The sequence below is a fragment of the Patiria miniata genome, unplaced genomic scaffold, assembly GCF_015706575.1.
Source record: "Patiria miniata isolate m_02_andy unplaced genomic scaffold, ASM1570657v1 HiC_scaffold_18, whole genome shotgun sequence".
In the NCBI taxonomy this organism is placed as follows: domain Eukaryota; kingdom Metazoa; phylum Echinodermata; class Asteroidea; order Valvatida; family Asterinidae; genus Patiria; species Patiria miniata.
In genome coordinates this window covers 2,586,008-2,610,305 of record NW_024037056.1, presented here as the reverse complement: position 1 = coordinate 2,610,305, position 24,298 = coordinate 2,586,008, and the positions used below count along the sequence as shown (strand labels likewise).

Genomic DNA, 24,298 nt, shown 5'->3' with positions numbered 1-24,298 from the left:
TTTTATAGTCAAAATGCCAGCGAAACGTTGAAAATACCTCCCTCCCGGCTTCCGCAGCCGGTGGCCGAACGGTTCAGCACTTAACTGTGCATGACCGAAATTAATTCGACAAGCATTTTATGAGCGACAAAAGAACTTTCCCCTCCCATTTATTGCGGGCCCAATTCACTTTCTAGTTTATACATTTTCAGGCAATTCTGTGCCAGTCAGCCGTGGGAAATTTATCCCGACAGTTTCCACAATAAAGCTACAAATAATAGACAGCTGAGTTCGTAGATTGGTAAATGATCAGTGGTGGACAGCCGAGTTTTGTGGTCTTTTTTTTTTAAATAGCCATAACCTGGAAATTTATTAGTATGTTAATTACATGAAATGTTCACAGTTAAAAGTCAATAAGATGTACTTTATCCCCATTTTTTAAAATGTGAAATGGAGCAAGCCAAATATTTGTAAAGTATCGTTCAAATTGGGTAATTTTCTTTTTGACTCACCCTGTACATGTATGATTAACAAAACAAAATGTATTTCAATGTTAACTTAACATCCCTTCATCAATTGTTAAACTGTTATAAAGAAAATTGTCTTGTTTGGTAGGCCGGCATGGGGTCTAGTCGTGGCCGTAACTTGCAGGATTGCGCCAACCTCATCTCCGAAGTGTTCCATTGGCTGAAATGATATTCAGATATTGTGTATAATTTGTTTTGTGACTTGGTTAATTAATTTGGTTCATGGTTCATGAGATTTCAGGCATTTGACCAAATTAAAGAGTTAAACGGCATGGGCGTCGCCAGTTTTTTTTCAAGGGGGGAAGCAAATTTTCCCTAAAAAATCCTTAACTTATTCATTATATTCTCAATTTATCATTTTTTCGAGCGTGAGCAGGGGAGCATTTTCGACCAAAGCATTTTGAACACCAAAAAAATTACTGTAAAGACTATAACCAATTTGACCATATTGTTTTTCAATAAACCCAAAGTTTTACTTTAATTACGAATATGTTTGGCATTAATGATATCAAACTTGAAGTCATATCAGAATGCCTTAAACTTGACTTAGTCTCACAAATCAAATAAAACATATTTATTAAAAAAAATTCCTAAAAAAAATTTAAAAAATTACACACTCAAAAAATATACAAAATTAGACTCAAAGTTGCAAAATATGCATTTTACTGTTAAGGTTCTATAAATATAGAGTATATAAATATTTACACAAGAGGCTGGTACACTGTACCAATATTCTCCAGCTTTGAGGAAGATTTCTCCAGCTTAGAGGAAGATTTGGCTGTAACTGTAAGAATGTTTTCCAGCTTGTCATTGCAAAGCCCGAAATTATGCAACAATCACATTAGCTCTCAGGCAAGCTTCACGCTATAATTTTTTTTATGTTTTTCAAAAATGTCAAATGTCAACCCCAATTTTAGGGTTGGTGGGTTACTGGGGCCTGATTTCTTGGCTCTGCTGACCGGCAGCGAAAAATCCCTGCTTACTAGAGCGGAATATTCCCTGCTTAGCGTATTTCACGGGTCAGCGAGGAATTTCGTAACTAAGGATTCTGTGCTTACAGGGCTAGCACAGAATTTTTCTGCTAGCGCGGTTAGCACAAAATGGTGATCGCAAGCACGGATTCTTTGGTAAGCATGCCATGAAATTTGGCCCAGATACACAGTATATTGCTTTTTGGCCCATTGCTTAATTTGCTTAATTGCTAATTTGTACAAAGTCTTTAACCTTAATATACAAAATGTGCACAGAACAAAGAACAGAACAGAAAAGAAGTGCAGCTAGGCTTATAACTTATAAATACAAATACCCAACTGTCTTGAAAGGGTTGCTGTAGTTAAAGCAGCTTAAGCTGGTGGCGAAAGTACAGTTCTACGATGGATGCAGTACATCAAAATGATCAAGTTAAAGACGGACATTTTAAATTTGATAAAGAAAGAGATCTACCAATTTCCTTTTAATTACAGCGAAGAATTGCAGAGTCGCAGCTAGACTGATGCTTCTGCTAGGATGGGGTTTTTGACAACGCGGCCAGCAACTGGATACTTCCCTTCAAAAGCCTGCAAATCAAACAAAAATGTATGGACTCAATATCAAACGGGGAAAAGAAAATCAAAAGTCCTGTGGCCAATTCGTGAGAAAAAAACGTGAGACAAGAAACACAATAAATTAAGGGGGCCACGTTGCTACCGTCACGTTAGCAGGTTTTCCAATGATTGTGATTTTTTGTTAAATACCTGAAACCACCAAAGAAGAATTTCAACACATGAATGGACAGCCTTTTGCTAAAGATAATTGACTGGATTATTTATACTGCTTTTTGATATTATCCTCAAATTTCCATCAACTGGCGGACAAAAATCTTAGGTAACTTTTTCCATCCATTTTTGATGGAAATTTGAGGGTGATTTTAAAAATCAAAAAAGAAAGAAAGAAAATGATTCAACATATATTACAGTATTATAAGCCTACATGTCCATTCACATTTCAAAAACACTTTAAGTGGTTTAAGTTACTGTAAAAAAAAAATTACAAGCACTGGAAAAACTGCTAACGGACAGAAGCAAAGTAGTCCCCTATATTGTGTTTCTTGTCATAAGCATACTTGCTTGTGACTTCGGACTCGATCCCCGAAACAATTCCAAGGCACAAATCCAAAACAAAAATCAACAGACATTTTTCCGACTCACCCTCTGGTCATAGTAGTTTCTAGCTTCCTGGCCGCTCGCTACGTAGGGCGTGACAAACTCGGGCCGCTTCATTGTCCTCCCTGCAACGGGATTGAAGTACGCGTACATGACTCGCCGCTCATACACCGGATACCTACGCCGCCGTCTTCGTAGTCGGAGGGCCAAGAAACAACAGAGGCAGGACAGAACCAGCAACAGGGCTATCACGGCCAGCAGAATCAGCACAGCCGTCAACAGTGACATGGAGTCACCTAAACAACACAAGCGAAAGAAAATGTGCTTTCATTAATTGGTAGTGAAACGATCTTGAAAATAAGGCTCGGAATGTTGACATTTTTATCTAAAAAGAAAATGCTTCCACGTACGAAGCTTTTTCAATGAAACTACCAAATGTGTGTTTTTCTCATATTAAGTTCAATTCGTCGCGTCAGTGCGACAAGGTCGCAACTTAATTCTGCAACAAAGTCGTAACTCGCGCGAATACGCACCGTGCAACAAGGTTGTATCTCGACGTGCATTGACTTTGTGCACATCCGGGTTATTTAAGTAATCTACGACCTTTGACACTCTGAAACTTGCGTTTCACGTACGGCCCATTTTAGGAGATATGACCTTGTTGCACAGACACGACAAAGTTTTGTCACCAAGTGGCTCTGTAATCTGTATGCTTAAAATACAACTGCATATTTGCAGTGTGAAAAGTTTACATTTTCTGCAGAGAAACCTTCATGCAGTTTCAATTTGACAAGATTTTACGTGTTCACAATTAGTTCATGTGTCCAATTGCTATGCTTTAGATATACAAAGACCCTTTACCATATGCATACACCAACTAGAGCGCAAACATTTCAAATGTGATCACAAAGATTTCCACAATGCGATTCATCTACAACTCTGAAGCAAAGTGTCTATATAAACAAACATGTACCTGGCGCCATGGTTGGGGCAAAAGTAACTGGTTTCTCCGTAGGTACAGGAATAACTGACTCGCAGTTGGAGCCTGTGAATGCAGTGGCACATCTGAAATTGGACGGCAAAAACATGTGTAAGGTTTGTCTGATCACTCATTTGAGATAAAAAAAATGTTGAGATAAACAAACATGAGGCCCAGTTATGTGCCTGTCACGGCAAAAAAACATTAAACAGTAACAGCCACATACATTCGCATTATGTCAAATTAGTGAGGTACTTCTATAGTCCTGTTGCCCCTCTTCTTAAGACTTTCTTCTGTATGGTACAGTCTAACAAGGACTAGCTAGAAGTACCCCATGATGACCTTCATATGCAAGGTATGACTGCCTGGGTTACATGTCGGCATAAACCAGGCACATCTCTGCTGCTGTGAATGTTACGCTCTTTTTAAGAAACAATGCTAGATTAAACAAAGGTCTAAAACAGCCAGGCAACTAATACAACATGTAACTTAATTGATGCTGTTTTATGACGAGAATACCAAGCAGCAGCTCGGATTGTACAGTGTGCTTTCGTTCATCTCCAATGGAGTACCGAAGTGTGACGTCGTTTAGAACCAGAAAGTGTAGTACAAACGAATGGAGTACGCGCGCACGTTGGTTCACGGGCTGAATCACGCGCTGATGTCTTTCACACACATTTTGTGCGCGTGACGCATTCACTTCGGTACTCCATTGCTGGACTTCTTACCTGCATGTATAATCAAAGGCTGGATAATTGCCAGACACATCACACGTCCCTCCGTTCTGACAGAAGTTGGGCGGGCAAGCAGTTGTGGAGACTGCGGTACACAAGAGAGTAAAGGAAGAAAGTGAAACAACACTGCGTCTCAAGTGCTAGCCTGTCTTTTCGGAGTTGTATACACTAATTCGGCAGCAGTCATTTTCCGAGTTACCTGGCGGCCACGCCAGGCACGCCCGGGTCGCACTCCAGTAGTACGAGCACACTCTCGACCCCTTGAACCTAAGCGTTACCAAAAGGCGCGCGTGTCTTGTCAATAAGAACGTTTGGGACACGCACGTGAATGTTGTTCCACCTTAAAAATGGTTTGTTCGTTGAAAAAAAAGCCATGCAGATCACAGCACTTTGACGTCTTGATGTGCATTTTTTAAAGCTATAGTCCATCATTTGCAGCCATCCGAAAAGTAACTGGCGTAATTATTGTTGAAAAACATACTTGGTTGAAAGATAGTAAGGGGACTAAACTCCCTGTGAAATTATTCTTTCTGGCAAGATGTCATTTTGAAGTAATCAACGAAAGAAGCCTTTTCAACGGTGCGTCTTAAGACGCACCGTAGGAAAATTTAAATTAGCAGTTCGTTTTGTTATTCGGCGAAGCGCGCGCAAGCATTGGCACGACGCACACGCGGTTGCTATAATTCGTCGGATCAGTGCGTGACATCGTGTATAGCTGCAATCGGCTCAGTGAGAACGCGTCTCGGACGCTGAATTCAGGCCCAATTCAAAACATGATTCAGCAACTTTTGATTTGAAATTGAGATCCTAGAATGCTGTTTTTCTCGGAATATACAGCTGAAGCTGAGCTGAAACTTCATCAGGTTAGTTGTTCAGTATCCTTCATTAGATTTTGAACACTTTTGTTGCTTCAAACGAACAAAATGCACAAATTACAAATGATGGACTATATCTTTAAGTCGTATCTACCGAAATACAAGTCTTATTGGGTTGAACTTAGCATGTACTTAGATAGGGATGATATATCAATACCTGAAACACTGTACCCGTATCACCTCAAACAACTGTTATTTTACACTGGTGCAAAAAAAAGCCTCTGGAACATTGATTTCATTGAGCCAACACAACCCCGACTCACCCATAGCAGTAACTTGAGGGTCCACATTCAGTGTGGTCTGTCCGTCTGTTAGTGCTCTCGATGATGACAGTGTCGACAACATCGACTCGATGACTCGTGCGGTGATGGTCGACTCTGCTGGGACCTGGACGACGCCCATGAACATCACTCTGCCGTCTCTTACAACCAACTGGACTGGATGGACTTGGTTTATGTCGCTTGTTGCTGGCATAAGTCCCAGCTCAGATTGAATCTTTAAAAAAAAAACACAAGAAGTACAGGACCAGATTTATATACCAACAAAATACCACGGGGTAAAAGTATCCTACTGAAAAGTGTTCAAGGATTGTTAAAGGTACAGTCCTTCACTGATTTGTAATTTGTGCATTGTGTTCGTTTGAGGCAACAAAAGTACTCAAAATCTAAAGAAGGGAGCTTAAAACTAACTTGATGCAGTTTTAGCTCAGAGAATGCTGTTTATTCCGAGGAAAACAATATTCTAGGATCTCGATTTCAAATCAAAAGTTACTAGGTCATGTTTTGAATTCCGCCCGAATTCAGCGTTTTCATTCAGGTTATTGCAGCTACGCAATGTTGCGCACTGAACTGACGAATTATAGCAACGCGCTTCTTAGAATTAAAAACTAACTACTAATGGAAATTTCCAACGATGCGTCTTTAGACGCATACTTGGAATGGCCTTCTTCATTGTTTTCTTCAGAATGACAGCTTGCCCGAAAGAATAATTTCACAGGGAGTTTAGTCCCATTACCATCTTTAAACTGAGTATGGTATTCAACTATAATTTCGTCAAGTAACTTTTTGGATAGCTGCATCCGACCGTTTACAGGGCGGCCGGATAAAACCAAACACTGATGCTTGAGGTTTTTTGCATCGGATTTCACTGGATGCAATTTTTTCCAATCAGACTCACAAAGGAAGTCACATGGTTGTCGTCATGTGACTGGTCATCATGTGACAGATTTTAGGAGGAATCAGGCATGTGTGCGGTAACCTTAACTGCAACGGTAAAAAAAACTGGTAAAATCGGGAAGGTGTGGAAGGGCTTAAAGGGAATGTACATCATTGGCTTTGCTATAATTTTCAGAAATGAACTATTTGAGGAGTTAGTATATAGATCAAATATTGTTACACTGACATGTTTGAAGTTTTGTGTTCGAAAATGCTGGAAAAACCAAGAAAAACAAAAATGTTCAAGCAGTCTGGTTCCCTGGCCCCCCTAAAGATGAAATAGACCAATATTTATAGATGCCAGAAAATTGTAAGGTGAGGGAACCAGTCTAGCTGGCCTGCGCCCGTTCATGAACATGTAACCAATAGCAAACAAAATTTGGACTGAAAAAATGGTAAATTTGGATCAGTAGTTGAAAAATAGTTGGGTTTTTCCAACGGTGGTCGGCCGACCACCGTTGGAATTGTATACAAAAATACCATTTTCTTGAAAATGACTTCACACCAGGTGCCATAATTTTACAGGATGCTTTAGACTGTCATTTACCAACATCCTAGTAAAGTATTTCGTAAAAACTTGGTAGTTTTATTTTTCGATGCTTGCAAATGTTGTATATTCCCTTTAATACGCAATTAACTTACCACTTTAGCCACCACTGCCAACAACCCAGGTGTACTTATGTCGCCTAAACCTAATGCAGTACCGTTGATCCCTTCGACATTCATTTCTATCGTGACTGCTCGGAATCCTAGAAAAAAAAAAATTATTATGAAATTGTTAATCAGAATGACACAACCAGTCTTCTGCAGGTTGTGGGTTCGAGTGCTGCCCGGGGCTATGGTGGGTGTTCCCTTGAGCAAGGCGCTTTGTTATTCATTGCTTCTCTCCACCCAGGATAGCCCCTGTGAGGGCAGAGTTGGTTACTGTGAGAGGTTGATTACGGCCAAGAGCACCAAAATGGTTGCCTACCGGCCGTGTATCCTCCCCAGGGAGTTGAGAAGGTTTCAGGGGTGTTAACCCCTTGTACAAGGGGTAATAATAATTGTAACGCGCTTTGATACCCCGTTTAAACAAGTTATATAAATGCCTGTTATTATTATTATCAATCTAGAGATCTACAGTCCATAAATCCACAGATCTTCTGGGATGTTGACCAATAGAATGCGCGGACCGCTCGTAAACATACATAAGCTGTAATAATGCTACTGTCACTGACCGTTTTGGGTGCAGCGGTTTGCAGAACTGTCCCAGAAATATCCATCGAGTTCCCGACAGGCACACCTGTACCTAGCAGGGAGTTCACTGAAGGGGACTGGCAGGCAGTACTGGCCAGGTGTCGCTGCACAGAGGCCAGGATTCAATACACAAGGATCTGTCAAGATAATTTAGGAAAAAAAAGGACAATGAAACTTCACTGTTTTCCACTTCGTTTTAATTGCAACATTATACAGGGGAACTGGGCTCTGTGGATAACGGGTGATAAGACAGGCTAGGTCCCTTCTGGGCCGAGCAAAGGCTTAAATCACAATTGCTAATTCTCACCTGTCTGGCAATTTCTTTGAATACAGGTGCAGGTGAAACGATTGATGCCGTCTTCACAGGTTTCCCCGCTCAAGCAAGGGTTGGGATTACAATCGTCGATGTCTGTGAGGTAGAAAGAAAATCCTGTCAGCATGCTGTGCATTTCCCCAATGAATTGTTAGAAGCACTGTGTGCTCAGTGCTTTACAAGTGCGTGTGAGAAAGTAGAAGTTGGCTTGGCAATTAACCCTAGGAGTCGAGTGACCAAAAAAATCACACCGTGAAACCACATGGAGAATTTTATCACCACACTGTTTCTAGGTCAATAATCCCCTCTCATGCACAAGATATAGGCAGGTCACATGGCCTTTGTGTGGGCCAGGATTGTTTACGACCTGTCTGAGCTCTGGGCGGCACGAGGGATTGACACAGAGAGATCGAGGGATTGACACAGAGAGATCGGCAGCACAAAGGGGTTGGCCACTGAGATCTCCAATTACTGCACAAAGGCATTAGGCGCCGCTTGGGGCTGCTGTCTTTCAACACTCCTTACTCTGCAGTGGTTAGGGTCTGGCCAATGGGAGTCTACAGGCTTCTGGTGTATACCAGGGGTGAGGATTACATGGAATCTTGGCCTCATTGGCCCATTGAAAAAAAAGTTATGACCATATTTGGAAAATGTGGAGAATTTTATCACCACGTGGCCACACCGAGGGTTAAAGGTACCTGTAGGTATAGTTTTTTTTCATCAGATGTTTTTGTTGGATGTCCAATTTAAAAGTTGACAAGAGCGGTTAAATCCCTGAAACTAGCAATTGTTATTTTTTTTACAGAAGGGTGCCAATAGTTTCGCACAGGATCAACTTCAAATGAGTAATGGAGTAATGCATGGATGATATTTAAGTCCACGACAACCAACCATCTGATGGTCTACTAAGCAGTACCTGCATAGCACTGTCAACATGAAAGGTAAGAATTCCTCTTTGATTCACTTCAGTTAAAACAAAACAACAGCAGTCACAAGAAATACTACCAACTGACCTGTCTCACAGTCGCTTCCTGTGAAACCTTCTACACAAGTACAGGTGTAGCTGTTCACGCCGTCGTGACAGGCTCCCCCATTCATGCAAGGGTCGGGATCACAATCATCAATATCTACAAATTAAACATGGTCACAGGCGGATAATCAGACAATTTAGCTTTGAATCCAACACAGACAATGATCAAAACATTCAACCTGTTCGTCCATTTTTGTTGCCATTAGGAAGAGGAGTGTGTGGTTTTATGTATTTCAAGTCTTGAATTTAGAACGCAATTCCAGTTCCAAAGGCACGGTTGGCGTGATTCACAGCTTGGCGTAATAGCTCAGCTTAATCTACAGCTGGTCTACCTGAGCTCACATTGAGAATACTTCTTTAGTGGGACGCTAGTACGACAGACAAACATCCCAAATGTCAAAAAAAGGAGTTCTAGCGCCCCAGTTAGTGGGACTACATGTAATACCGTCTGAACTTGATGAAGTTTAATTAATGTCAATGTATACGAGGATGGGCTTCAACAAACTGCTGTGTGGCTCTGCCTCCTAGACACAGGACACAGTGGCTTCTGTTTTTGGCAGGAAGTCAAAATCGACAAAAATACTTTTTTATACTGACCTATTTCACACTCGTTTCCTGTGAATCCCTCCACACAAGTGCAAACATAGCTATTAGTGCCATCTTGACAAGATCCTCCATTCATACATGGGTTGGGATCACAGTTATCTGCATATCATACAATCAAACCGATTGGAATAGAAAAATAAGTTATTCTCAATGACGTCAGATGTGCAAATTTTGATTGTAGCTCAGCTTCGATCAAGAAATTCATAGGACAGCCACAATTAAAACTATTGAAAAGGAAATAGTCAAAAGTTGTGAACTAGGTGAGGCAACTTACCCCTTGCAGTAACTGCAGGGTCCACATCCAGTGAACTCTGTCCATCAGTTAAGGGTGCTGCAGCAGCTTGACTGGATAAGACTTCCATGATGGTTTCAGCAGTTACAGGCGAATCCACTGGGACGAAAACATCACCTGTGAAAACTACACCATCTGGTCCAACAGATATCCCACCAATAACAGATTCAACATCGCTAGTTGTGGCATTCTCTCCAAGTACACTTGCAATCTGAAAAAGAAGAAACTTGTGTCAATACATCAATTTGAAGAAGATGTCTATCCTCATCAGTGAGGATAACGCTAGTAATGTGGTACTAGCGTTTAAGTCTTGCCATTTCATCTGTAATCTACGCGTTCCAGAAAAGCAATTTTTCCAATAACAGATTCAACGTCACTGGTTGTTGCGTTCTCTCCAAGTACACTTGCAATCTGGAAAAGAACGAGATGAAACCTGTGTCAACATTTCAAAATCAAGCCGGTGACTTTTTATAAGTCAGGAAGTCTGCCACCACATGAAAATTACGGACATGCCATTGATGAGCCCCCTCTTTTGAGGTTTATCCTTGCATTTCATCCAGGATGCAATCAAAGTCGGCGTATGGCTTACCACTCTTGCCACCAGGTCGGCCAACTCCCTGGACGCTGCAGAGTTAGGATCCGTGTAGTCTGCAGGGTCCAGAGCAGAGCCGTTTACTCCTCTGACGTTCAGTACAACTGTAACAGATCTCACACCTGAAAAGCAAGGATCAAAATGAAATCAATGTGTAAAAACGCAGTATGAAGAAGATCCTGTTCATTGACGCCTCGCTGTAGAATTCTAGTGATTTACTTACAACTGTAGAGTGAGCACTGATAAATACCTCAGGTGCCAAATGGTTTTGTGGTCATACTGTCTAATTCATGTTGCGTCTTATTGGCAACTTTTAATGAGGATGGACTTCAACAAACTTGCCAGAGTGCTCATCATGCTAGACACAGAATACCTTGGCTATTTCCACAGGAATCCGATTGGCAAACACACACTATTTTATACTGACCAATTTCACAGTCGTGTCCGGTGAACCCCTCTACACAAGCGCAGACGTAGCTATTGACACCATCCGTGCAACTACCTCCATTCATACAAGGGTTGGGATCACAGTTATCTTCATCTAATGAATCAATTATGGACAAAAATACGCATATGACAGCAGAAATTTTTGATTGAAGCTAAAATGAGATCAAGAAATAAGAACAACAGCCATAACTGAGAGTGAAAAATTGAGGAAAAGGAACAAAGCAAAAACTATGAGCAAAGTGAATCAACTTACCCCTTGCAGTAACTGCAGGGTCCACATCCAGAGTACTCTGTCCATCAGTTAAGGGTGCTGCAGCAGCTTGATTGGATAAGACTTCCATGATGGTTTCAGCAGTTACAGGCGAATCCACTGGGACGAATACATCACCTGTGAAAACTACACCATCTGGTCCAATGGAAATCGCACCACTGACCGATTCAACGTCGCTAGTCGTGGCATTCTCTCCAAGTACACTTGCAATCTGGAAAAGAAGAAACTTGTGTCAACACATCAATTTGAAGTAGACATCTATCCTCATCAGTGAGGATAAAGCTAGTAATGTGGTACTAGCATTTAAGTCTTGGCATTTCATCTGTAAACTACGCGTTCCAGAAAAGCAAAAGGTGAAATGACTTACCACTCTGGCCACCAGTTCCGCCAACTCCATCGAAGCTGCAGAGTTAGGATCGGTGAAGTCTGAGGAGACCAGGGCAGTGCCATTTACTCCTTTGACATTCAGGACAATGGTGACTGATCTCAGACCTGAAAACCAATCAAAACAGGCATTAAAAAGGAACAGGTGCATGAGCAGCGAAGTTTGAGGTCCTGCAAAGGCTACCAACTGTTAAGTCCTGGTGCTTCTGAAGATTGAACACAGAGGAATGCCTCAACAAATGTGCACAATTGTTCTGTATTTACACTTTCTGAAAAATGCTATTATATAATAGCCATCATTTTGCATGAGTTTTTCAAAACTGTGTCTCTCTACTTAGTGAAATTTCTCGCTGGACACACCACGTACTAAATAACTTGGAAAAGAATATATTTACCTATTTCACAGTCGTTTCCAGTGAATCCCTCTACACAAGTACAGACGTAGCTATTGACACCATCCGCGCAACTACCTCCGTTCATGCAAGGGTTGGGATCACAATTATCTTCATCTAAAGATTCAAATGTGGACAGAAACACCTTTGATGTTAGAGACAAAACAAATAAACTTTCTCAGAGTAGCTTTGAGAAGAACCCACGAATGGAAAGAAATTAGAAGGATAGTCATTATGAATAAGAAAAGTACAAACAATGCAAACACAAATCAGCAGATCCAAGAGTAGCACGAATGTGAACCTACAACGCAAGACTGTAACTTACCCATAGCAGTGACTGCAGGGTCCACATTCAGAGTACTCTGTCCATCAGTTAAGGGTGCTGCAGCAGCTTGATTGGATAAGACTTCCATGATGGTTTCAGCAGTTACAGGTGAATCCACTGGGACGAATACATCACCTGTGAAAACTACACCATCTGGTCCAACAGATATCCCACCAATAACAGATTCAACGTCGCTAGTTGTGGTATTCTCTCCAAGTACACTTGCAATCTGGAAAAGAAGAAACTTGTGTCAACAGATCAATTTGAAGTAGATGTCTATCCTCATCAGTGCGGGTAACGCTAGCTTGAGGTACTAGCATTGAAGTCTTGGCATTTCATCTGTAATCTACGCGTTCCGGAAAAGCAAAAGGTGAAATGACTTACCACTCTGGCCACCAGTTCCGCCAACTCCATTGAAGCTGCAGAGTTGGGATCGGTGAAGTCTGAGGAGTTGAGAGCGGTGCCATTTACTCCTCTGACATTCAGGACAATGGTTACTGATCTCAGACCTGAAAACCAATCAAAACAGGCATGAAAAAGGAACGGTTGCACGAGCAGCAAAGTTTGAGGTCCTGCAAAGGCTACCAACTGTTATGTTCTGGTGCGTCTGAAGATTGAACACAGAGGAATGCCTCAACAAATGTGCACAATTGTTGTGTATTGACACTTTCTGAAAAATGCTTTAATAGCCATCATTTTGCGTCTTTCAAAACTGTGTCTCTCTACTAAGTGAAATTTCTCGCTGGACACACCACGTACCAAATAACTTGGAAAAGAATATATTTACCTATTTCGCAGTCGCTTCCAGTGAATCCCTCTACACAAGTACAGACGTAGCTATTGACACCATCCGCGCAACTACCTCCATTCATACAAGGATTGGGATCACAATTATCTTCATCTAAAGATTCAAATGTGGATAGAAACATCTTTGATGTTAGAGACAAAACCAATGAACTTTCTCAGTGTAGCTTTGAGAAGAACCCACGAACAGAAAGAAATTAGAAGGATAGTCGTTATGAATAAGGCCTAAAAAAAAAAAGAAGTTATGTTGGCGTAACGGGACAGAAAAAATAGGGTAGGAAGGTCGGTTTGTTTGTTTGTATGTTTGTTGTTGTTTTTTTAATCCCAGCAACGAAAATGACATTAAGCCGGCAGTAGTACACGATAACAAAAGAAAACAAGGCTACACACAATATTTGTATACTTTTAAACTCATCATCAACCTTTCCAAAGGTACATATCAAAAAGCGGAATCCAAAATCAGACAAAATGTTAGCCGTTTCATCTGCGTCGACATCTTTATATGGACCCGATTCTTCCTTTGAAGTTTGTATTTTTAGCACGGTGTAACCCGCTTGTACACCATCGGCACAGCTCTGGGCGATTACCCCCAGCTCTAGACTCAAATTTATCCGGATTAAACGGTCGAAAATGACTGAAGATCCCCATTTGCCCTTGATGGAAACACTGTACGCTTCGGTACCGGGCGCCATGATGCGACGGCGTACGCGCGTAACCACGGGCCGGGGGCCGGCCGGGTCGTGTCGGCCGCCGGGGTTACAGAATAGTTTACCATTTTTAGAATAAATATATATCAATTGTTATCGTGTAAAATAGTGGAAAATTAATTAAAATAATTTATATTATATTGAACTATTTTTTTTAACATAGAATAAATAGCGAAGTATTTTCAATAGTGTATGTAGCAGTTCGCACCAAGCATCAGTCTAGGACGAGGCTATACATGTACTGTGCATGTACGTACATGTGCATCTATCATGCATGCATCGTGCATTGGTGCCATCTCCGCACGCGCACTGCCTGTAGGCCTGCACGATCTTCTGCATATTCGTTGTGTCATGGAGAGGAAGGTGCAAAACATTGTGCACTCCAAAGTTCCACGCGCGCTATCGTCATACAATTGAGGAGAAACGGTCAGAAATGGTTTCAAAACGTATTTAAAATTCATTTCTATAGATTTTAATTATATTTCTTCCCTTCAAAAAAAAAAAAAATATCCAGGGTCGGCCGCATCTTTAGGGTCGGTCGGGTTACGCCAACATAACACTTTTTTTTTTTTAGGCCTAAGGAAAGTACAAATAATGCAAACACAAATCAACAGATCTAAGAGTAGCACGAATGTGAACCTACAACGCAAGACTGTAACTTACCCATAGCAGTGACTGCAGGGTCCACATCCAGAGTACTCTGTCCATCAGTTAAGGGTGCTGCAGCAGCTTGATTGGATAAGACTTCCATGATGGTGTCAGCAGTTACAGGCGAATCCACTGGGACGAATACATCACCTGTAAAAACTACACCATCTGGTCCAACAGATATCCCCCCAATAACAGATTCAACGTCGCTAGTTGTGGCATTCTCTCCAAGTACACTTGCAATCTGGAAAAGAAGAAACTTGTGTCAACACATCAATTTGAAGTAGATGTCTATCCTCATCAGTGAGGATAACGCTAGGTTGAGGTACTAGTATTTAAGTTTTGGCATTTCATCTGTAATCTACGCGTTCCGGAAAAGTAAAAGGTGAAATGACTTACCACTCTTGCCACCAGTTCCGCCAACTCCATCGAAGCTGCAGAGTTGGGATCGGTGAAGTCTGAGGAGATGAGGGCGGTGCCATTTACTCCTCTGACATTCAGGACAATGGTGACTGATCTCAGACCTGGAAACCAATCAAAACAGGCATGAAAAAGGAACGGTTGCAAGAGCAGCAAAGTTTGAGAAGGTCCTGCATTGGATACCAACTGTTAAGTCCTGGTGCTTCTGAAGATTGAACACAGAGGAATGCCTCAACAAATGTGCACAATTGTTATGTATTTACACTTTCTGAAAGATGCTATTATATAATAGCCATCATTTTGCATGAGTTTTTCAAAACTGTGTCTCTCTATTTAATGAAATTTCTCGCTGGACACACCACGTACTAAATAACTTGGAAAAGAATATATTTACCTATTTCACAGTCATTTCCAGTGAATCCCTCTGCACAAGTGCAGATGTAGCTGTTGACACCATCCGTGCAACTACCTCCGTTCATACAAGGATTGGGATCACAATTATCTTCATCTAAAGATTCAAATGTGGACAGAAACACCTTTGATGTTAGAGACAAAACCAATGAACTTTTTTCAGTGTAGCTTTGAGAAGAACCGAGGAACAGAAAGAAATTAGGAGGATAGTCGTTATGAATAAGAAAAGTACAAATAATGCAAATACAAATCAATAGATCCAAGAGCAGCATGAATGTGAACCTACAACGCAAGACTGTAACTTACCCATAGCAGTGACTGCAGGGTCCACATCCAGAGTACTCTGTCCATCAGTTAAGGGTGCTGCAGCAGCTTGATTGGATAAGACTTCCATGATGGTTTCAGCAGTTACAGGCGAATCCACTGGGACGAATACATCACCTGTGAAAACTACACCATCTGGTCCAACAGATATCCCACCAATAACAGATTCAACGTCACTAGTTGTGGCATTCTCTCCAAGTACACTTGCAATCTGAAAAAGAAGAAACTTGTGTCAACCCATCAATTTGAAGAAGATGTCTATCCTCATCAGTGCAGATAAAGCTAGCATGAGGTACAAGCATTTAAGTCTTGGCATTTCATCTGTAATCTACGCGTTCCAGAAAAGGAAATGCTGAAATGACTTACCACTCTGGCCACCAGTTCCGCCAACTCCATTGAAGCTGCAGAGTTGGGATCGGTGAAGTCTGAGGAGATGAGGGCGGTGCCATTTACTCCTCTGACATTCAGGACAATGGTTACTGATCTCAGACCTGAAAAATCAATCAAAACAGGCATGAAAAAGGAACGGATGCCGAGCAGCGAAGTTTTTTGAAGGTCCTGCAAAGGATACCAACTGTTAAGTCCTGGTGCTTCTGAAGATTGAACACAGAGGAATACCACAACAAATGTGCACAATTGTTGTGTATTTACACTTTCTGAAAAATGCTTTAATAGCCATCATTTTGCGTCTTTCAAAACTGTGTCTCTCTACTAAGTGAAATTTCTCGCTGGACACACCACGTACCAAATAACTTGGAAAAGAATATATTTACCTATTTCACAGTCATTTCCAGTGAATCCCTCTACACAAGTACAGACGTAGCTATTGACACCATCCGTGCAACTACCTCCATTCATACAAGGGTTGGGATCACAATTATCTTCATCTAAAGATTCAAATGTGGATAGAAACATCTTTGATGTCACTGACAGCACAAAGAAACTTTCTCTGTGCAGCTTGAAGAAGAACCCACGAACAGAAAGAAATTAGAAGGATAGTCATTATGAATAAGAAAAGTACAAATAATGCAAACACAAATCAACAGATCCAAGAGTAGCACGAATGTGAACCTACAACGCAAGACTGTAACTTACCCATAGCGGTAACTGCAGGGTCCACATGCAGAGTACTCTGTCCATCAGTTAAGGGTGCTGCAGCAGCTTGATTGGATAAGACTTCCATGATGGTTTCAGCAGTTACAGGTGAATCCACTGGGACGAATACATCACCTGTGAAAACTACACCATCTGGTCCAATGGATATCCCACCAATAACAGATTCAACGTCGCTTGTTGTCGCATTCTCTCCAAGTACGCTTGCAATCTGGAAAAGAAGAAACTTGTGTCAACACATCAATTTGAAGTCGATGTCTATCCACATCAGTAAGGATGAAGCTAGTAGACTTGCCGTCTCATCTTTAACCAACATTCCCAAAAAGCAAATGATGAAATGACTTACCACTCTGGCCACCAGTTCTGCCAACTCCATCGAAGCTGCAGAGTTAGGATCTGTCAAGTCTGAGGTGTTTAGATTGGTGCCATTTACTCCTACAATATTCAGTACAATGTTGACTGATCTCAGACCTGAAAAAGAATCAAACAGCAATGTGAAACTGCATCAGCGTTTAACTTTGTCACGTGATGTCTGTAGAAAAGTGGGATGAACTGTTGCGTGAGCTATTGCTAATATTTCACAATCTGCTATTGTGTAAATACTATCTCAAATCGGTCAAGCACAATGCAACAGTTGTGTAAGGGCTTGACCTTTGAATTACTATCTGGAAGTGTTTTTTTTTTTAAGGCACAAAATGTTTTGACAACTTTCACGGCAAAACAGTTTTGTAAACGTACCAGTTTCACAGTCATTTTCTGTAAATCCTTCTACACAAGTACAGACGTAGCTATTGATGCCATCCGCGCAACTACCTCCATTCATACAAGGGTTGGGATCACAATTATCTTCATCTAAAGATTCAAATGTGGATATAAACATCATTGATGTCAGTGACAACATATATTATTTTTTTGAGTGTAGCTTTGAGAAGAACCCAAGAACCAGAAAGAAATTAGAAGGAAAGCCGTTATGAATAAGAAAAGTACAAAATGTTGCAAACATAAATCAATGGATCTATAAGAGCAGTAGGAATGTGAACCTACATTGTACAAGGCAAGACTGTTACTTACCCATAGCAGTAACTGCAGGGTCCACATCCAGAGTACTCTGTCCATCAGTTAAGGGTGCTGCAGCAGCTTGATTGGATAAGACTTCCATGATGGTGTCAGCAGTTACAGGCGAATCCACTGGGACGAATACATCACCTGTGAAAACTACACCATCTGGTCCAATGGAAATCGCACCACTGACCGATTCAATATCGCTTGTTGTCGCATTCTCTCCAAGTACACTTGCAATCTGGAAAGGAAAGAAACTAGGTATCAAAAGTTTGTTAATATGAAGTTGATGTCTTACTTAACTTTCCAGCAAGTCTGTCAACCGCATTCTGTTGAGGATTTTGCATTTACGACTTGACATTTTATCTTTAACTTGTGTTACCAAAACCAAACTTTGACGTGACTTACCACTCTGGCCACCAGTTCTGCCAACTCCATAGAAGCTGCAGAGTTAGGATCGGTGAAGTCTGAGGAGTTGAGAGCGGTGTTATTTACTCCTACAATACTCAGTACAATGTTGACGGATCTCAGACCTGAAAATCAATCAACGGCAATTTCAAAGTGATGTTAGCACTAAGCATTAAATCATGTCACATGGTGTTTGTAGAAAATTCAAAGGCAATTGCCTTAACTTTTGCAAAGTACTATTGTGTATTACTCTCAAAATATGCAAAAAAATCAGTCGTGAAACCATCTGTGCTACTACCCCCATTCATACAAGGATTGGAATAACAAGTATCTTCATCTACATGTAAGAAATATGCTGGATTAAGCTACTTCAATGAAAAATTAGAATGCAAACCATTATGAAAAAGAGAAAAGTCACAGGAAAACTAAGATGTGTTCTGTGGTCAAGTTGTCAATGATTGCCAACCAAGTAAGTGGTTGATGAGTACCGGGTAAATGCACAAAATAATCGTTTACCTGGTGTTGAAGACTGCATTGTTGTGGCTGACACTGGTCCTTGTGTAGTTGGTCCCTCTAGATCTGTGGTTGGTTGATTGGCTTGTGTAGTTTGTCCTTCTGTGGTTGGTTGATTGCCTTGCGTAGTTGGCCCGTCTGTGGTTGGTTGATTGGCTTGTGTAGTTGGTCCCTCTGTGGTTGGTTGATTGGCTTGTGTAGTTTGTCCTTCTGTGGTTGGTTGATTGCCTTGCGTAGTTGGCCCGTCTGTGGTTGGTTGATTGGCTTGTGTAGTTGGCCCCTCTGTGGTTGGTTGATTGTCTTGCGTAGTTGGTCCTTCTGTGGTTGGTTGATTGGCTTGTGTAGTTGGCCCCTCTGTGGTTGGTTGATTGGCTTGCGTAGTTGGTCCTTCTGTGGTTGGTTGATTGTCTTGCGTAGTTGGTCCTTCTGTGGTTGGTTGATTGGCTTGTGTAGTTTGTCCTTCTGTGGTTGGTTGATTGCCTTGCGTAGTTGGCCCGTCTGTGGTTGGTTGATTGGCTTGTGTAGTTGGTCCCTCTGTGGTTGGCTGATTGGCTTGCGTAGTTGGTCCCTCTGTGGTTGGTTGATTGGCTTGCGTAGTTGGTCCCTCTGTGGTTGGTTGATTGGCTTGCGTAGTTGGTCCCTCTGTGGTTGGTTGATTGGCTTGCGTAGTTGGCCCGTCTGTGGTTGGTTGATTGGCTTGTGTAGTTGGTCCCTCTGTGGTTGGTTGATTGGCTTGTGTAGTCGGTCCTTCTGTGGTTGGTTGATTGGCTTGCGTAGTTGGCCCCTCTGTGGTTGGTTGATTGGCTTGCGTAGTTGGCCCGTCTGTGGTTGGTTGATTGGCTTGCGTAGTTTGCCCGTCTGTGGTTGGTTGATTGGCTTGTGTAGTTGGCCCGTCTGTGGTTGGTTGATTGGCTTGTGTAGTTGGCCCCTCTGTGGTTGGTTGATTGGCTTGTGTAGTTGGCCCCTCTGTGGTTGGTTGATTGGCTTGTGTAGTTGGTCCCTCTGTGGTTGGTTGATTGGCTTGTGTAGTTGGCCCCTCTGTGGTTGGTTGATTGCCTTGCGTAGTTAGCCCCTCTGTGGTTGGTTGATTGGCTTGCGTAGTCAGTCCTTCTGTGGTTGGTTGATTGGCTTGTGTAGTTGGCCCCTCTGTGGTTGGTTGATTGCCTTGCGTAGTTAGCCCCTCTGTGGTTGGTTGATTGGCTTGCGTAGTCGGTCCTTCTGTGGTTGGTTGATTGGCTTGTGTAGTTGGCCCCTCTGTGGTTGGTTGATTGGCTTGTGTAGTCTGTCCTTCTGTGGTTGGTTGATTGGCTTGCGTAGTTGGCCCGTCTGTGGTTGGTTGATTGGCTTGCGTAGTTGGTCCTTCTGTGGTTGGTTGATTGTCTTGCGTAGTTGGCCCGTCAGTGGTTGGTTGATTGGCTTGCATAGTTGGTCCTTCTGTGGTTGCTTGATTGGCTTGCGTAGTTGGCCCGACTGTGGTTGGTTGATTGGCTTGCGTAGTTGGGCCATCTGTGGTTGGTTGATTGGCTTGCGTAGTTGGTCCCTCTGTGGTTGGTTGATTGGCTTGCGTAGTTGGTCCTTCTGTGGTTGGTTGATTGGCTTGTGTAGTTGGTCCGTCTGTGGTTGGTTGATTGGCTTGCGTAGTTGGCCCGTCTGTGGTTGGTTGATTGGCTTGTGTAGTTGGTCCGTCTGTGGTTGGTTGATTGGCTTGCGTAGTTGGCCCGTCTGTGGTTGGTTGATTGGCTTGCGTAGTTGGCCCGTCTGTGGTTGGTTGATTGGCTTGCGTAGTTGGCCCCTCTGTGGTTGGTTGATTGGCTTGTGTAGTTGGTCCGTCTGTGGTTGGTTGATTGGCTTGCGTAGTTGGCCCGTCTGTGGTTGGTTGATTGGCTTGCGTAGTCGGTCCTTCTGTGGTTGGTTGATTGGCTTGCGTAGTTGGCCCGTCTGTGGTTGGTTGATTGGCTTGCGTAGTTGGCCCGACTGTGGTTGGTTGCATTGTTGAAGGTTCAGCAGTAGTCGGTGTTGATTCTAGTTAAGAAAAACACACCCATTACTGTTATATCGTTCATGCATTTTGGACCAGCATTAATTACATATTTCTTGATGACTGGCTAGTTGCTTCTACCATGACAGCAAATGCTATCTGTATAAAGACAAGGTTGATGTGTTGATCTATGCAGACACGCTTGGTGCAAGATATGCCCAATGCATATTACAGTGCAAAATGGAGATCCTCAAATTTCCAGTATCTGATGGGCCAAGTAACCAAATTTATTTCAGGAATAATGATGCAGCCCAACATATCAAGATTTATCTCATTTCATGGGGCCTTAAATGTATGGAGATACTAGATGTATCGGAATTCCAACTCACTCATATTTCCTTCCAAAAGTTCACTTTTTCTTATGTAATTAAAGTTTCATTTTTGAAGCTGCCCAGATGACATGTATATTTCACGATTTCTTTTTCTTGGGAAAAGAGGAAATGGACCATTTTAAATGATCCTCACACCAAGGCTCTTGGAGGCAAGGCTGAGTTAGGGCAGAAGAACTCCTGATTCAGAAGCGCATAAACTGTACCTGTAACCTCAAATGTGAAGCTCTCTGCTGCCGTGCAACCATCCGAGTTAGTCACGTTGCAGGTGACTGTGTGGGATCCAAGACCAAAGTCACCCCCGGTCACACTCAGACCGGTACCATCGCCAGAGTCTGAGCACGTGATGGGCTGAGCGTCAGAATTTGTGGCGGTTACCTCGGCCCAAACCACTGTGACTGTTGATTGGCCTGTCCCAAGAGTCTGGGTGCTAACCGTCGGTACCGTTAGAGATGGAGAAGCTGTTAAAAAAAAGTAAAAAATCAAAACACGTGGTTGGAGCTGACCCGTCCAGGCTTTTGAATTTCTTTCAGCAAGTTTGTCAGCACCAACTGTAGAGTGCCAGTCCTTCGAAGGAGGCCCGGGACAGAACTCCTTAAAGAGGTTGTGGAATGCTCGAAGACATTTCCGTCATTTGTTGGGTATATGTAGCCTAAGGTGTAATAAAATAAAAACGACTATTGTTTCTGTCGTGAAATGAGTACAAAGGGTACTTTAGAGAGCTATTTTTCAGGTCCTGTTTCGACCCGAACGTGCAATTTGTGTAAAAGTCGTCGTTGCGGGCAGCAAACAAAACACAGTAAATCGTGACGTAATAAACAGGACTCATTTATGCTACTCTGCATCGGGAGTCCTGTTTATTACGTCATGATTTACTGTGTTTTGTTTGCTGCCCACAACAACGACTTTTACAAAAATTTCACGTTCGGGTCGAAAGAGGCATGACAGGACTTGAAAAACATCTCTCAAAAGTACCTTTTGTACTCATTTTATGACAGAAACAATTGTTGTTTTTATTTCATCACACCTTAGGCTACATATACCCGAAAAATGACGGAAATGTCTTTGAGCATTCCACAACCTCTTTAAATGTACATCATTTCCCCTGACAGATTTCAACCATAAATGTCATTTGAAGCTACATGTAATACAATGAATACACTGGCGAAAAAGTTTTACCTGCTACAGCGAAGGTGAAACTGGACGAGTCACTACTGGAATCGGAAAACGTAACTGAGCAGTTGATTGTATGGGACCCTAGTCCAAAGTCTCCTCCGGTGAGGGTGATGCTAGTTCCACCTCCCGAGTCCGCCGTACAAGTGATGGGACCGTTGACTGTTTCCGTCGTCTTGTTTATGGCAGTAACCTCAGCCCAGTTCAGTGAAACAGGTGCTTGGGTGGCATCAATACATTGATTCTCCACATCTGGCACAAGCACGTAGGCCGCTGTGAGATGAATAATACCATTGCAAAAAAATGTTGTGATCCAGAACAAACACAAAAGGTAACTGTATACATTTTGAGTCTTACTTTTTTCCTGTTTCTGTTATATAATAGCAAACTACCCATTCAAAAAATAAAACGATTTGAAGTTGTTCTTAACGTTACTTGAATTGCAAATTACAAAATACCAAGGTAACAGGGACAGAAAAAAATGTCAGACTTTGGACCCTTGATTTAAAGAATGACCCAAATATGAACTGCAAAACTCTGCAGGCAACAAACTTTCAAATCTTTATGCTATTTATCCATCGGCAATGCATGTATAGACGAGGACACAAATGAATCATGTATTGGACTCATTGAAACAGGGATTTTCATTACAATGAATCCATAACTCTTGACTCACGTTCACCACAGATGTAGTTGTGGTTTTTGTTGCAGCCGTCATCACCCCATGCATTGTCTCTGTTAGTCATCTCCCCTCCTGATTCATCCTTATATATAAACACACAATCTTGCCCTGCTCCTCCATCTGGTTCCGCAGGAGATCTATTTGTATTCCAGAAGAACACATTCTACTTGAAAACAAGAAAACAGTCAACAGTTATGATAAAGATTTCACATTTACTGCATTTCTCATCAAAAGGGCTTGGAATCAGAACACAAGTAAAGGTCCCACAAACTCATTATTTTCAAAGTTGAAAATGATAAATACAATTATCCCACATTTAGACAAATGTTGCTTTGATTAAGTAACCATGCCATTGTTTTAATTAAGCTGTCTTCCTGTTTATATTTTTTCCTCTTGTGTTTTTTTTTCAGGAAAACTCGAGGGGGGGAGTGATTTATTATTATTTTAATTTTGCATAATTATATGCACCTGTTACTAAAAATAATATACTAATTTGTTCAGCCACAGTGGATTTAAAACAGGTAATACTTTTTTCAGGCAACAATATACTATTTTCCATTGTTGTTGTTGGGGTTTTTTTTGGGGGGGGACTTGGGAGCTAGCAATACTTTTCTTTTTTAACTGAAGCTGGTGGACACCTGGATAACTAAAGATGTCTGAAACAGAAATAGATGTAAACTAACCGTAGCAGTTTCATCGATCCAGACATAAGTACCTTCGGTGCTGTCATCGTTCAATCCAATCCAAAAGCCAGAGTTCGAGGACCCTTGCACAATGTTCTCTGCAATCACCGAAAGGACACACACATGCAAATGATAAACACCTCTTAATATGAGTCAGGTTTGAATACTATGTAGTGAGTACGAGTACCTTCAAGTTATACAATGAGAACGAGTATAAGTACAAACGATTTCTTTCCATTAGTGAGAGTGCAACTACAAGTACATGTACATCTCCACTAGTACAAATTCATTTCCAGGAGTACAAGTATTATTTTTTTTATTGAAATACGAGCACATTTCAATGGGTACACTTAATTGTTTCCAAAGACTTTTTCTGTCAAAGTTTAACGGGCCAAAACATACTAAACAGTAAAAACACAAGGGTTGCTTTTCCTGCATGTATAACAACAACAATTAAAATTTCATCTGGAGTATGTGTAGAAGTACTTTGCCACAAGTATATGCAATTCATTTCTTACGAGTATGAATGCGAAAATGATACAAAAAACAATGTGTAATCTCATGAGTATGGGGGGGGGGGGGTCATTCCGTGTCAGATCACCCAATGGGTTAACCCCACCCCCTTCAAATTGGTTCATTTTTGCTTTAC

General features: G+C 41.7%; 1 protein-coding gene across 1 annotated transcript; it reads right to left on the bottom strand.

The window, feature by feature from the left end:
• Positions 1-944: 944 nt before the first annotated feature.
• LOC119725018 (neurogenic locus notch homolog protein 2-like) lies at positions 945-23,696 on the bottom strand. The gene is made up of 37 exons (XM_038196382.1): positions 23,682-23,696; positions 22,961-23,129; positions 22,291-22,557; positions 21,318-21,572; positions 20,558-20,766; positions 19,622-19,996; positions 18,748-19,096; positions 18,232-18,356; positions 17,836-18,064; positions 17,503-17,616; positions 17,111-17,235; positions 16,747-16,975; positions 16,425-16,538; positions 16,018-16,142; positions 15,634-15,862; positions 15,311-15,424; positions 14,896-15,020; positions 14,512-14,740; positions 13,125-13,238; positions 12,722-12,846; positions 12,338-12,566; positions 12,016-12,129; positions 11,604-11,728; positions 11,219-11,447; positions 10,946-11,059; positions 10,516-10,640; positions 9,909-10,137; positions 9,626-9,733; positions 9,012-9,125; positions 7,993-8,094; positions 7,667-7,822; positions 7,092-7,198; positions 5,499-5,730; positions 4,355-4,445; positions 3,621-3,712; positions 2,693-2,943; positions 945-2,062 (listed from the first exon to the last, which is right to left on the bottom strand). The coding sequence occupies exons 1-37, from the start codon at positions 23,694-23,696 to the stop codon at positions 1,991-1,993; spliced, it is 6,126 nt and encodes a 2,041-aa protein (XP_038052310.1). The 3' UTR covers positions 945-1,990.
• Between the last annotated feature and the right edge of the window lie 602 nt (positions 23,697-24,298).

Bases quoted from the DNA above. Each gene is read 5' to 3' on its own strand.
- LOC119725018 (XM_038196382.1), bottom strand. The intron at 14,741-14,895 runs GTAAGTCATTTC...CTTCTTTTCCAG, and splicing joins CGGAACTGGTGGCAAGAGTG to ATTGCAAGTGTACTTGGAGA. The intron at 11,060-11,218 runs GTAAGTTGATTC...TTGATTCATTAG, and splicing joins CCCTGCAGTTACTGCAAGGG to ATGAAGATAACTGTGATCCC.